General features: G+C 54.8%; 1 protein-coding gene across 6 annotated transcripts in view; it reads left to right on the forward strand.

Annotated features, from left to right (window-relative positions):
- Positions 1-14,646, forward strand: part of DUSP8 (dual specificity phosphatase 8) — a 47,988-nt gene extending 33,342 nt beyond the window's left edge. For all 6 annotated transcript variants that reach the window (XM_063332221.1, XM_063332222.1, XM_063332225.1 and 3 more), the window contains 4 exons: positions 4,728-4,894; positions 7,145-7,304; positions 7,495-7,618; positions 7,997-14,646. In XM_063332221.1, the coding sequence (XP_063188291.1) occupies positions 4,728-4,894; positions 7,145-7,304; positions 7,495-7,618; positions 7,997-9,104 (1,559 nt within the window). In that variant the 3' untranslated portion in view covers positions 9,105-14,646. The remainder of the gene's footprint in view (positions 1-4,727; positions 4,895-7,144; positions 7,305-7,494; positions 7,619-7,996) is intronic.
- Positions 14,647-14,745: the final 99 nt, after the last annotated feature.

Below are 14,745 nucleotides of genomic sequence, written 5' to 3' on the forward strand. Positions count from 1 at the left end.
GTGCCCTGGGCAGCCCTTTTGCAGTCATCAGGGTGCAGCATCGAGGCCAGAGCTGTTGGGTTGTTTCAAGGGACTCTGAAGGAGATGAGTCTGTGGGGCCAGAGATGAATGGGCAGTCTGCAGCCATCAGAGCAAGACGTCAGAGTGTTTTCAAGCCCCATTGTTTCCCTGTCTCTACTTTACGCCTCCAGCCTAGAAGAACAGCCTTGGTGCAGAGAGGGACGTGGGGAGCAGCTGGGAGCTGGAACAGCCCTGCTTAATGTGCCCCACACCTCCCTCTTACCCCCAGCAGCATTTCCCCTAAAGTCCCAGGCAGCTAAATGGATTGTAAATCCCCGAAGCTGGGGATTACCACCATGAGGGAAATGATGCCACACCACATCCCTGTCCCTAGCCTGGACTTTGTCACCTTCTGTGTCACCCTCCCTATACCACCACTGCTGCCCTACCTTGGCAGAAAGGGGAGCAGAGCAACTTGCAGGTGATGGGTGATGCCTGAGATGTTGTCAGCATCCCAACCACAAGCTAGATGTCCCCAGAGATCACCTGAAGGTGACAGCCAAGGCAGTGGAGGGATCCCCAGATGTGGCAGGGTCCCAGCTCGGCAGTCCAACACCTCTCTTCTTCCACCTCCTGATCTCCTTTCATGCCCATAGGCCCCACAACAGCATTGGGACTTTTTTGTTCATTTTGGTTATAGCCATCTCATGATCTTATGTAGTCACTGGTGCAAAGAGAGACTGACAAAGGGGCTCCTCACTGTGCAGTTTGCTGCTCAAGGGGAAAAGTCACAGGGCTCCCCAACAGTTGCAGCATACTGGTACCACAGGGGTTTATTCAAAGATGCTACTGGCATCTTCCCCTGGGGCTGATGGATAGGCTTGGGAAGGATTCCCGGGCTGGCTGCCTTCCCTCTGCGGCATCTGTTCTCCTGACAAATCCAGTTTCACTAGGAGGTTGTCATAGATGTTCAGCTGGAAAATGTGCAGAGGGGAGGGCCTGGCAAAGATGGGGGTGGGAGAGAAGTTGTGGGGGTTTTCCCCCTCCTCTGTTTGCTGCCAGAGCCATGCAGAGCAGGGCTGGGGGCTGGCCAGCAGGGTCTCTGCACAGCAGAGCCGGAGGTGGAAGGGAGATTCAACATTCTGTGAGTGAAGCCCAGCATTGGGGAAGAAATAAGGTTTCAGTTGTTGCACTCTTCTGGTACTAGGTTGCTACAACACCCCATGTCTCCATTTCCCTATTTCCTCTGGAGGGGTTGACAGCATTCCCCTCCCTCCCAAAAGCTGCATTTCTCTTCAGGCCCACCTTGAGCAGGACATCCCAAAGGGTTTTTGTGTCTCTGGAGACATTGCTGAATGAACCCCCCCAAAGCCCTCCTGGAGACCTGCCTGGTGCTTGTTCTTGCCTCCTTCTTCCTCTGTTTTCAACAGGAGCAGTGAAGGCACCCCCATTTCTGGCCTGGTTACCTGTGTCCAAACATCCCCCCCTCTCCTCCTGGGCCCCACCTCTGCCTCACGTAATTGCAGGAGGCAGGAAGACACTGGGTTTTCCAGGGAATGGTTTTGAGAGCCCTCAGTAGTGCCGGAACCACAAGCAGTGCACAGAGCTGTGCCACACGGGGACCAGCTCCTCCCCAGCAAGCCCTCGCCAGGCTCGAGGGGAGCATCAAGAAGAAACCAGTGATCCCCAAGCACCTGCTCCACGTCATATACAAATCCTTCCTGAGCTTAATTCCCCACGTGCCAAGGGAAATGGTGCTCCCGGCACCAGCACTGTGAATAAAAGAGGAAAGACTATAAAAGACCCAGTGCTGCCCTGGCTCCTCACCCCCATGGGGCTCTGCCGCTCTCTCCTAGTAAAAGCTGGGATCCATGGCCTGGGGTATACAGGGGGGAAAGCCCAAGTATCAGTTGGAGCCCAGCCAGGGACATTCACTGCCTTTGGGATTGTTTTGAAGAGCTGCTTTGCTTTCTAAAAATGAAAGGCATGCTAGAGCAGCCGGCATGGGGTGGGGTGGGGTGAGTGTCACTTCAAGGTTGGGTTGGTGTCAGGTACCCGGCCCCATCTCTAGGGTTTCCCCCAAGCCTGGGCTGCCCTCGGCAGCTGCAAGCATGGGGGAAATGAGGACAGGCAGGATGGGAGCGTGTCCAGGCTCCCAGACACAGGGTTGAGGCTTTGCTTGGGACAAGCAGGGAGTGCTATGGGCATCATTTTGGGTGCCGGCATCCTGCAGTTGCTGTCAGAGTGCTGGGGTAGGCACCACAGCCAATGGTGCTGCTGCCGCTCTGCAAACGTGCCCACCTGCTTCGCAGCCCCCTCTGCCCCTGCCTGGACTTCCCCGGGTAGGGCTGGCAGAGGATCTGCTGCTGTGCGAGTGTCGGTGGAGGCGGGCAAGGGAGAGAGAGTGGCATGCCCTGACCTGCTTTAGCTATGAGATCACCCCACGCTCCTGGCTTTTGAAGAGCGATATTAAACCGTACATGGCCCCGGGTGGCTCTTGACGGGTACAAGTGAGCGCGAGAGGCTGGGGACCTGGGACAAGGGCAGGCGCCAATCCCTGGGGCTGCACTTGCATGCACCCTCCTCCCCAAAAATGTGCTGGATTCCTTCGGAAAAATTCCCATGTTGTTTTGCATGAGTCCAGGGGTCAAATCTGTGCCCCACTGGACCCCGTGTGCTGCAGGCTTCCCTGGGGGTGGCTGAAGGAAACCCTTCCCGCAGGGTTTCTGCTTGAGCATCCTCCAGGCATCAGCAGCGTGTGCTCAAGTGCGGGGTGAAGCAGGGAGGTCGCACGTGTCCGCACAGGGCTCTGGACAGTGATTTACACTCCTTGGCAATGGGGACTCAGCGCAGGGATGAGCAGTAACCAGAGCCGTGCTGCACCTGCACTGGGCCTCCTGCTTTTGCTCTGATTTAATGTCCCAGTTGAGAGGTGATGTCATTTCAGAGGGAGCCAGAGAAAAGGAAGTGCTAGAGAAGATAAGGTGTTTTAACTCTACCCCTCCCGGCTTGGCTGGGTTTGGAAGCTGGGAGCTCTGTTAACTGCCATCCAGGAAAACATAAGAGAGGGGAGGAAAATGGTTGGTTGGAGAACACCTTCCTCTTGGGGCAGTGGGAGCTAATACCAGGAGCTGCTGAGATGGAGGGTGATGGAGGACCTTGGATGTTCCCAGGTGGTGTGAGCACGATTTTGTGTGCTGCTCTAGCTTCTCTGTCACCTTCACCTCCCAAACACATGGGGTAGGTTGTCTGCAGTACCAGTCATACCCCTCCAGAGCCTGGGTGCCACACCACCAGCCAGGGAGGTGCTCCAGCAGGATCAGCAGAAATGCTGGAAAGGTGCTGGAGAAGGTAAATTGAGAATGTGCCAAGGCTGCACTGCTTCCAAAGGGGAGAGAGACTGAATGGAAAGGTCATTACCAAAGGCTCATTAAAAGGTCTTGTTTAGCTGTGGAGATGGGCCAGGGGTTCCCATGGTGCTGAGTCCAGAGACTTGGACTTTCAGAAGGATCTCGTGGGGGCATCCTGGTCCTTCTGACAGTCAAAGGCAGTCAAGCCCCAAAGTCATCTGTGCCCTTTGGGTGATGTCAAGCTGCATCTACTCATTTGCGTGATGGGGAAAACCTCAAGGGAGACTGGTTGGGCTGATACAACCCAAGGTCCTCTCCACTGTACCAAGCTGTCACCCAGATGTCCTTAGCTGGAGGGGAGTGAGGTTAGGCCACCACTAGCCAGACCTAGCTCTACCTCAGAGAACGGGATTGGTGAGCAAGAGCAAATCAGAATCACCAGGGGCCTTACACAACTATGCAGGACGTGCGACAGCCCTGGGGGTTTTCCAGCTCTCCGAGCTGCCCACTGTGCAGGCAGGGCAATGCTTGCTGCCCTGCTCAAGTCACTGCTCTTCCTACTTGAGCAGGGGACTGGTGTTCAGGAAGGCTCAATCACATTTAGACTGTGCTTTTGACCATGCCAGACAGCGTGGCAATACCTCTGGCTGTCAGATGCCACCTACTGCGGCCCCAGCTGGGGGTTTTCTTTCAATATGGGGCTTCAAGATGCTCAAGTTGGGTATGACTGCCCCAGAAGCTTGGTGCAGAAAATTGGGTACTGTGTGCTGTCACATTCGGTAAGGTCAGAGCATGAAAAATGGCAATGGCCTGCAACCTACCGATGTGCTGGTCCGGTCTGATGTGGCCGAAATAATGGGCTCAGTCAGGCTGGGCATGAGGGGGCAACTCTCAGAAACTGCAATGTGTAAGTGTAGCTGTTGCAGCAAGGTTTGCACTGACCTCCCCAACCCAAGGGAGCTTTACACCTTGGTGGCCTTGGTTGTCCTCACCCTGTCCTGGCAGGTTTTGCTATCAAGAACTCACCCTGGTTGTCCTCAGAGTAGTAGGCAGCCAAGAAAAGGGCTTTTTGTTCCTGTCGTTTGTCTGAATGAAGTTGCGAAGAGCAGGAGTGTGGGGTGCCTCACACGTGTTAATGTCCAGCTGTGTCAGGAAAAATCAGAGCTGGGTCTCTATTGCTTTCTCCACATGTGTGGCACAGTCATCACAATGTGTCTGCACTGGTTAGCAATGGCTAGTGGCTTTTTGCTCTTCAAGGCTCTGTTCTCAGTGTTGCAGGGTTATCACCGCTTTGTCCCCAGCCTGGGCCTCAGGGTGCCAGGTACTGATGGTCTCAGCCTCGCTGCTACAAGCTCAATGTCCCCATTTTCTCTGCAGGAGGCTTTGCCACCTTCTCGTCCTGCTTCCCAGGGCTCTGCGAGGGGAAGCCAGCTGCCATCCTGCCGATGAGCATCTCCCAGCCATGCTTGCCTGTGGCCAACGTTGGCCCCACACGCATCCTGCCGCATCTCTACCTGGGCTCCCAGAAAGACGTCCTAAACAAGGTATGACCCTGTTGAGGGGACATGTCCACCCTGTCCCATCTGGGACCCCAGCCATGCAGAGGAGGGAGGGCATTAAGGACTCTTCTCCTGTTCCAATGGAAGGACCATGCGTGGTCAGTCTGACCCTACCAGGAGGCTGAAGGCAGGGAGTGCATAGGCAGAGCCCAGCAGAACTGGGGAGGGTGGTTGCAGGATGAGTCGTCTTATACTGATGAGCTTTGGGGTGGTCAAACTCTTCCCAAGAGCCCGTAGCAAACTCAGGGGCAGGAGGAGCATGGCCGGGAAAACACCTGGGCTTGGAGGGGGAGTTATCATAGCTGGAGGGAGATGTGGAAGAGGAGCCGGCTTTGCACCCACCCAGCTAGCCAGCCAGGCAGCCAGATAACACCAGTTTTAGCAACCCTGTGATCCCCTTGGGAGTCAGAGAGAGTGGGAGCTAGATGGGTTATTCAGCCGCAGCAGCACGGGAACAGGCAGCTCTGGCCAGGGGCAGGGGCTTGTTCAGGAGGCCCAAAAATGAGCAAAGTTTTGCTGTGGGGAGAGAGGAGAAAAGAGGGACAGTGCCCTTTTAAAGGTGCTGGAAGGGCTGTGCTGTGATGTCACGCCAGGGAAGGAATTTTGTTTAAAGGAAAAATAACTGTAAGAAGAAAGAAAAAGGAATTGCAGTTAAAATGCCGCCGGGCGCCTGCCTACCACAGGCAGGAGGGAGCCAGCCAGGCGTCCTCACCCGGGGCAGGCGAGGGGGGAGAGGGACCATGACGCTGGAGGGGAGTTGGAGACAGAAAGGAGGGAGAGAGAAATTATATACAGGGAGTAGAAGGAAATGAAAGAGAAAAATGCCAAGAATGTGAGCCCGGGAGCTGGTCTGGCTCCGCCGAGCCGAGGCTGGGCTCTGCAGAGCCTGCTGGGGTGGGCAGGAACCGACCGCTGGAGAGCCAGGGCCAAAATCCCGGTGCGGTCTCTTGAGGAGCCAATGTCAGGCAGGGAAATTGATGGTTTCCTTCCCTCCTCGCCTCCTCAGAGGGCTTTGTTTGTCTTTCGGAGCTGTGTTTTCTGCCATCCCCACGATGTGGCCAGAAGATGCTCTATTCATAGGCAGCACTGGGTCAAGTGCAGAGGCCGTGTATGGATGATGCTTCTCTTCTCCAGCACGTTGCAAAGGAGAGATCCCCCATGGCAGCTCCACGCACTCTGATGTGGGGAAGGACTCTTTTATCTCCATGTTTTCTCCTTCCATTTCATTCTGGGTCTTCCCTGGAATAGTGCAGACCAGGCACTGAGACCCAGCAGCTGGCACAGATATTTCCCCATTTTTGATAAGCAACCTGCCCCGAGTTGTGCAGGTGATACCTAATCTGATGGGATGAGAAAAGAGACAGGGGTCAGACGAGCGATAAATTTGGGGTCAGCGCTGCATATAGGGGAAGCTGGCCATAGCCCTGAGAGGGAAGGAATGGAAGTTGGTGTGGATGCAGCAGTACACACCCCGCAAGCCAGTTCCCTGATGGATGGCCTGTGGGTCAAACCTCACCCCCTCATTGCAGTTTTTCATCTGACCCTATTTACCTAAGGTCTCCCTTGTGCCATTGCATTTTATTGAGTCAGAAATATGGGCAGTGATGGTGGCCATTGAGTGCCCAAAGCAGAAAAGTCACACACAACAAGTCCAGGTTCACTCCAGTGTCAGAAAGAGGGAAGAGATGGTTCCACTCGCCACCCGCCTATGCCCCAACACAAGAGCATGTGTTCACAGCGTAGACCTGTGAACAACTAGCAAATCTGTGAAAACTCCCAATGCATTTCTGAGGAGTGTGGGAGCAAAGACGTGGGTTAACATAGGGTGCTACCAATGACTCGCCTCACTCTGTTGGTGAGGTGCCTCATCTCTCCCTCAGCTGATACATTCAAAGCTTTAGCCAGAGTTTTCACTGATTTTCTTTCTTGTATTTTCCTATTCCTCTCTTGCTGAGGTTCTTGGGTTTTCCCCTCTGGGACCCCCTTCCAGGTATCTTTGGTCTTGCTTACTTTTACTTGGACCAAAGTAAAAATCTGCTGAGTTTCAAACCTGTGTCATCTAAATTGACACAACCTTCTCAGCTGTGCTAACATCAACTAGGCCAAGGCAGTGGTGCGAGACCTACAGGAGAAAATATTGGGATGGGAAAAGGCAAGTAGTGCATGGCAAGGCAGATTTTCAGCACTTGGTGCTGGCTGAACTCAGCTGATCGTTCAATCACTTCCTTCCACCAGGACTTGATGACACAGAACGGGATAAGCTATGTCCTCAATGCCAGCAACTCCTGTCCCAAGCCAGACTTCATCTGTGATAGTCACTTCATGCGCATTCCTGTCAATGACAACTACTGTGAGAAGCTGCTTCCCTGGCTGGACAAGTCCATTGAATTCATTGGTGAGCTTTCATTACAACGGTTGCAGACCCTCCGGTTCTCAGCCTTCAAAACCTGTCCTCCATGGTCTTACTCCCAGCAACCCTTGTTCTTTCACACAGAGGTTGCGGGCTGGGGAGGGAAGCTGGAGTCATTTGCACACCATCTCTGACCACAATGATGCTTTTCTCTGTTTCCTCTACCGTGCTCCAGACAAGGCCAAGGTGTCCAGCTGCCAGGTGATTGTGCACTGCTTGGCTGGGATCTCCCGGTCAGCCACCATCGCCATTGCCTACATCATGAAGACCATGGGTATGTCGTCAGATGATGCTTACAGGTGAGTTTTCCCCAGAGGGCGTGAAGGGATTATGCTGTTATGGCTCACTCCAGGGAAGGAAAGCCCCAGCAGGAGAGGGTGGGAACTCCTTGGAGCTCTCTTTTGCATTGGCTGAGTCCCTGTGAAACCAAACCAAAGCTCCATTCATAAAGTGCATGCAACAAAGAAGGGTTGGGAGCGGTAAAATAGTGGCGGGGGGAGGCAGTCCCTGCTCTACCCCTGGGGCATCCTGAGGCCCCATGGTTCCCCAAGACCCCTTTCTTCAGAGCGTCTGGTCAGAAGGTCCTGGACAATGCCTCTTCTCAAAGAGGCTGAGAGAGTAGGGGTGAGCCACTGAAGGACCAAGCACCAATTGGGGCTTTCTGTGCCTCTCGGCAGGTTCGTTAAGGACCGTCGCCCGTCCATCTCGCCCAACTTCAACTTCCTGGGCCAGCTCCTGGAGTACGAGAGGAGCCTGAAGCTTCTCAAGGCCCTGAAGTCAAAAGGTGACCGGGGCGAGGGGGATGCCCAGCAGGACCCGGCAGAGGCAGCCGAGGGCAGCCGGCAACCCCCACCACCTACCTCAGAGAAGGCCGAGGAGGTGCCAAGAGGCACCAGCTCGGCATCCCCCCACAGCGACCCCGAGCGGCAAGGCGGGACCCCAAAGGTCCTGTCTCCCACCACCCTGCAGCAGGGGCTCAACGGCTTGCACCTCTCCTCCGAACGCATCCAGGACACCAACCGCCTGAAACGCTCCTTCTCCCTGGACATCAAGTCTGCCTATTCCCCCGGCCTGCGTCAGGACCCCCCCGGACCTCCCGGCCCCGGGGATGCCCCCAAACTCTGCAAGCTAGACAGCCCCTCGGGCCCTGGTGGCCTCAGCCCCTTCTCCCCGGGGGCAGACAGCCCCGACCGGCCGAGCGGGCCCGACCTCCTGCTGGAGGCCAAGGTGAGGCAGCGGCGGAAGCACCGGCACCCGGCGGGCTCGCCGGCCCACGGGCTCAGCCTCAACGTTGGTGGGGCCTGCACCACACGCAAGAGCCCCAGCGCCGAGGATGGGCTGCCGCCGCGGCTCGGCCAGCCGGCCACCGCTCCCGGTGCTGCCACCACCACCACCACCGCCGCCGCCACCTGGAGCGGGGTGCACCTGGAGTCCCCCAGCACCCCCTCCGGCGAGGCTGGCTGGTACTTCGGCACGGACTCCGGCGGCGCTGGCGGTAGCGGCGGGAGCCTGTTTGCCGGCACCGGCCCGTATCCACCGCCCTTTGGCTGCGGTGGGGTGGCGGGAGGCTGCGAGATCAGACTGAGGGACAAGGCGCGGGCCGAGCCGCGGGACGGGCGGCACAGCTGGCACGAGGAGGCCGGCGCCGAGAAGCAGTTCAAGAGGAGGAGCTGCCAGATGGAGTTCGAGGAGACCATGTCCGAGGGCAGGGCCCGGGAAGAGCTGGGCAAAATCGGCAAACAGTCCAGCTTTTCGGGCAGCATGGAGATCATCGAGGTGTCCTGACACCCAGCTGGGGTGCCTGGAGAGCAGGGACGGGGACGGGGATGGGGCAGGGGGATATTTAAGCTGGGGGAAGAGGGGAGGGGAGGGGGGCAGTGGGCTTGAGCCGGGGGAGTATTTATACCCGCGCGTGCATTTTCGGGAGCACATGTGCTGAAACCGAAGCGAAGGCCGATGAGTCTTTCCAGAGTCGGGAAACATAACGGCGGATGCTTAGTGTCCCTCCTGCACCCGCCCCGGTCCTTCCCCCACAACCCCATGGGTCCCAGCCCTTGGAGACCCGCGCTCGAAATTTGGGCGTAAAAATGGAGCAGGAAGGGGCAGGGGTCGCAATTTGGACTGCAGGAATGGGGCACAGCGCCTGTGGGGGGGACCACAGCCACCCCTCCCCTGCAACCTGGTGCACTAAGCATTCTCCCCCATGTTTCTCTGGCTAAGTATCCTAAAAATGCTGCACTGGAGCAGCCCTATACATATATAAATATATATTATATATAATATAAAGAAAAAAAAAACCGAAAACACACACACAAAGGAAAAGGTAAATGGTTTTACTGCGATTTTTATTGAGACGTAAATAATATTTCAATTTTTTTGTTTTGTTTTTAATTTATTGAAGCTGTTCATTCTGGCAATGATTTGCAGACAATGTGGGGCGGTACTTTCAGCTCTATTTTTACTGTGTATGGTATTTAAATCTGAAATACGAGTTTCTAAGCAATATCTGAAGCCTGTGGCTCCTTCTATAGCTCATGTCGACGACAAAGATTTTCCCCCCCTTCCTTCTGGGCACAGCGACAGGGGGACAGGAGACTCTTCTGGGCACTTTTTCTAGAAACAAACAAGTGAACGAGCAAACCATAAAACCTTCTTACAACACAAACTGAGCCAGAAAACTCTCTTCTGGAAGCTGCTGCCGCTTCTTCACCCCCTGATCTCTGTTTGCTTCTCCTCATCCTCATCCCACCCATCAGTCCCATCCCAGCCATCATCTCATCCCAGCCGTTGTCCCCATCCCAGCATCCTGGCCATCACCCCATCCCTTGGGCTGGCCATCCTCGCTGGCAAGGAGGGAGTCACACAAAATGGAGGGAAGGGTGCCAGGTGTCACCTCCAGCTATGCGGAGAAAGGGGAAGGCACTGCAGGCTGCCGCAGCGGAGGCAGGGAGCAGAGGCTGGTGGTAGTTGGTATTTCCTATCGGGGGGTGTCTTGCCCACCCACCCCAGCCCCTCGGCTCCCCCTCACCTCAGCCACCTTGCTTGGGAGGTGCGGGCACCGTTTTCCCTTTGGGGTTGGTGGTTTTTCAGGCTTCCCCCATCCTTCACTTCACATCCGAGAAACTCGTGCAGTGTTTGCAGCTGCTGGGACTCCCCTGGCCCTGTTTCCCTCTGGGCCAGCTCCCCTCCTTCCAGCAGGTGATAAGCCGGCTGGAAATGAAGCTCTGCAAGCACACAGGGGGCACAATCAACTTTTTTTCAGAGGCGTTTGGCTGCTTCTCCCTGTCCCGGTGGGGAGCCAAGCTCTTGCCCTCAAACCCCAATGTCGGACTTGCTGAGAAGCTGCTTTCTGGAGCTGTAGGCACTAAACTGCCTCTGCTGCACAGCACATCTCTCCCTGCGGCTGTCTTTGCTTTCTCCCTTTTCTTGCGCTAGTTTGCAAAGCTAATACCTCAGGGGTCTCTGTTCGTGCATGTCTGTGTCCTGTGTCATCCTTGGAGTGATGTTTTTTTTTCTTTTCTGGGTCCACACAGTTTCTTTCCCTTTCCCTTCTTCCTCCTCTCGTTGTTCGTTTCTATCTTTAAATCAAAACACACGTGACAAAACCAAATGATCTCAGGTTTAAAACTGAACACAAAGCAGAGGCGTGAGGAGCTGCAAATGTGCGAAGAGGGGCTGCTCGCTTCAGCTGGTTGCTTCCCCAACCACCTCTGTGTCCGCAGTTGAGGCGAGTCTCCCCGGAGGCTCCTCACTCTTCAAGCCAGCTTTAGTTTTCTGGTTTTCCACAGGGCCATTTGGTGAGATGCTGAGGACCTCCACGTGCTCCTCCCTGGTTTCCCGAGGTGTGGTGGGGAGGGATGGGGGTGGCTGGAGAGCCAGGGACCACCTGCCTCTCTCCCCACATTGCTTTTGATGAGGGCAAGAGATGTCATACTCATCCCTCAAAAACCCACTGCCACCCATCATTGCCTCCAGCAACCACCTCAAACCAGCTCAGTGTTGCCAACCTGAACATTTCTCCCTTCTGTCCACGAAAGGACAATGACGCTATATTCTAAGCTCCCTTTTCAGATTCCAATAAGCATTTGGGTCCATCCTGTGAGCTGGGCAGCTATTCAGGAGCTGCACTTGCAGCAGGGTCTCCTATGTGGGCATGGATGTCAAATCCAAGGAGGGAGGGAAAAAGGCTTCGTTCTCCCTCCGGTAAGCCCCCTGAGCCCAGGGTTAGTGTCACCTGCCTCCTGCCCAAGCAGCACTGCTGGTCCCCCTTCCCCTCCTGCTGCTCTCAGTGGTGGCATCTCTTCCCAAGCATGATAGGGGTCATCGCCCACTGATCTCTACTCGGTTTTGCTTAGTTCCTGCCCACAGTCCTCCAGGGTTGGTGCCAGCACAAATCAACTGAGCTCACATCAGGCAAGTTGCTGGCGGAAGCTGGTTAGGTGTAGCTTTGGGCAATGGAGAGCGGGCTAGATGACTTCCAAAGGAATTTAATAAAAAGAGGACAACAAATCAGCACAACCACTTGGGGAGATGAGACGATGTGCTAGTGAGCTCTCATGTAACCCATCCCGTTAGCCGACATGGTGTATTATGAGCACAAAAAAAGCAGCTGGAGTAAGGAAGGAGAGAGCGCGTGTTGTAAATGAGATTCTGAATGTCTGCAAAGAGGCAGATATGTGGTTTGCTTTTTGTGACCTCCAGTCTGCCATCCCCGGATGCTCCTCAGCCATGTTTGAGGCTCTAGGCACTATGGACTCCTCTCTCCTCTGAAACCAGAGCAAAAAGAAGTAGATTTTAAGATTAGTAGATCGTATCGGCCAAGAGACATTCATGACCCACCTCTGCAGCCTTATTTTGATGTGCTCTGTGTTCATCCTTCCCCTTTACGTTGGGCAAGTGCACTAGAAGGCCTCTCATGCAATATTTTAAGGCTACATCCAGAAAATATGCCTTGATGGAGCAGCCCTGCCTGAGTGTCTCCTGCCAGTGCTGACTCAAAGCCACCAGGGTCACTGAGTGGCTTGCAATTAACTTAAATGCTTTTTTTTTAAGTCAGATTGTGTCTAATAGGCCGTTTTGTCCATGAATCAGAGAGCTGTGAGTTTTCACAAGGATGGATGTGCCAGCTGGTAGCCCTCCCCATCATCTGTCAGTCAAGTCTTTTTATGGGCTCTCGCAGACAGGCAACCCAACCCAAAGCCTCACTGGAACCAAAAATCATCTTTCCATGCCAGTCTTTATTAGTAGGGACCCACAGTGGCAGAAGTGTGAGCAGAGGAGAGGAAAGGTCTCTCCTTTCAAGGGAGGAATCAACAAAGCTGTTGAGTGCCTGATGGTCATGACACCAGCAATGGCTGAGCTTTCCACCACACAAAGGACAGAGCAAACCCCAGCTTTCCTTCAAGCTAGAAGGGACATTGTTCACTTCCCTCCAGCTCCCCCAGGGAGCCTCCCACTGAGCCCCCCAGCCACCTCCTTCCCAGCTGCCTTTTATGGGGCTGAGCGAAGCTGGCAGGAGGGCAGCCATCAGGTTGGCAACACTGAGCCAGAGGCTTGGGTCGGAGCAGGCTCATCCGCAGCCTTGGCAGCAGCATCCCCAGCCCCTGCTGCCTTCCCAGCCCTTCTCTTTGTCTGCTTGTTTCTTTGGACATCCATCCCCATTACATTTGCCCCTTAGGAGACGATGCCCCCCAGAACCCCCTCGTGCTGTCCTCTTCCCCCTCCCATCCTTAATACTAATGATAATAAGCTATCAGTGTTGTCATTGCAATCTATGAATAATAGATTTGAGTATTTATGATTATTATTATTATTATTATTATGGTTATGATTCTGTACTTTTTTGCTTCTTACTCTTTGTATGTTGCTCTTTGTTTCTCTGTTGTGAATAAACGCAAGGCCCCAACATACCTTCTCTCTGCTCCCCGCAGCCCAGCTGGGGCTGCACTAGCCACAGCTCCCAGCTGTCCTGAGCCCCAGGAGGCAAACCCTTGTCAGAGGAGCTGGAGGGTGGTGCTTCCAAAGGGTGTAAACGCACCCAAACCCGGGGCGGATCCATTCTCTTAACTCTTCCCCTCCCTTTCTGTGGCTCCTCTCCCCCGAACAGGTACCTGCTCATGTTTGCAAGAGGCAGGATTAAATTCCAAAAAAGATTAAAACTTTTGTAACAGCTTTAAGGAGTGCTGGCCAGGCATCTTCACCGACAGGGGGTTCTTGGTCTGCCATCACAGGGCTGGTTTGCAAAGCTCCCCCTGGCTCAGCTGAGCCTGTGCCCTGGCACCCCATTTTAGCCAGGTGCCCTGGGCTTTCTTGGCTTGAGTGTCCTCCTCCTGCCGGTGAGCTCCCCCTGCCCAGGGACAGCACAGCCTGGGGAGGACACACAGATGGTGTTAGAGTGAGCTCAGTGGCAGGGCAGCAAGGAGAGATGTGAGCAGCCCCCAGTACCTCGAGGAATTCAGAAAGGGGCTGGGAATGGCTCCCAACATGGGATTGGATACAGCTTTCATCCAACACTGATAAATTGGGGTTTCGTAAGTGGATAGAATCCAGGGATGCTTTTTTGCAACCATTGCCTGGGCTTCTTGTACAACCTGGAGGTTTCCAGATGGCTGTAAGGTAAAGGAGGAGAATTTAGGGGAAGGCAATAGGAACCACATCTGCACTGTGGTACAAAACACTCTCCGTACTGCGCCAGCCCTGTGAAGAGTCATTTTAATTTGCAGGGTTTAATACTGTCCTTCTCCAAGCAGCCTGGGCACGGTCTCTTGTCTCTGTCGTGACTTTGCTTTGCCATGGCTTGGGGTCCTTCTCATCATGCTGTGCTGAACTCATTTCCGAGGTTGCTCTGAGATCGCATCGGAAAGCAGAGAGCTCAGGTCTCGTCCCTCTCTCGGGGGACCCTGGCAGACCCCTGTTTGTGTCCCGGTCCGGCGTCACCCTTCCTACCTCACCTGCCTTTGGGGCAGCCGTGGACAGGGAGGGAGCAAGCAGGTCCCAACAGCACTGGGGCTGAGCCTCCTCAGCTGCTGCCCCTATCCCTGCAGGATCAGGCCCTTCCTCAGCAAGCACAACACGGGGAGGGGGTCTGTGCCCACCCTGGCATACCTGGGGACTACCAAGCAGGCAAGAGAGGCTCTGGCCACGAGCTCCACCACGCTCCCTTCCTCGCTGCCAATTCGGCCAGCGCCGGCATCGGACCCGGGGAGACACCCTGCCCCTGCCTCGTCTTTATTTATTTATTACCAGAGGCTGTAAACAGCAGTGCTTTTCTACCCTCTACTTTCTTTTCCTTTCTTTTGTATTTTGGAACAACGTGTTGTAATAAATACCCAAGTAGGTGTTTTAAAAGCTGGTGTCGGCCTTGGTTTTTGAGGGTCAGACCTTCTCAGGGTGGGGCTGGAGGGTCCTCTTTGGGGGTTTGGGGAGG

This window comes from Chroicocephalus ridibundus, chromosome 4 (assembly GCF_963924245.1).
Source record: "Chroicocephalus ridibundus chromosome 4, bChrRid1.1, whole genome shotgun sequence".
Classification (NCBI taxonomy): Eukaryota; Metazoa; Chordata; class Aves; order Charadriiformes; family Laridae; genus Chroicocephalus; species Chroicocephalus ridibundus.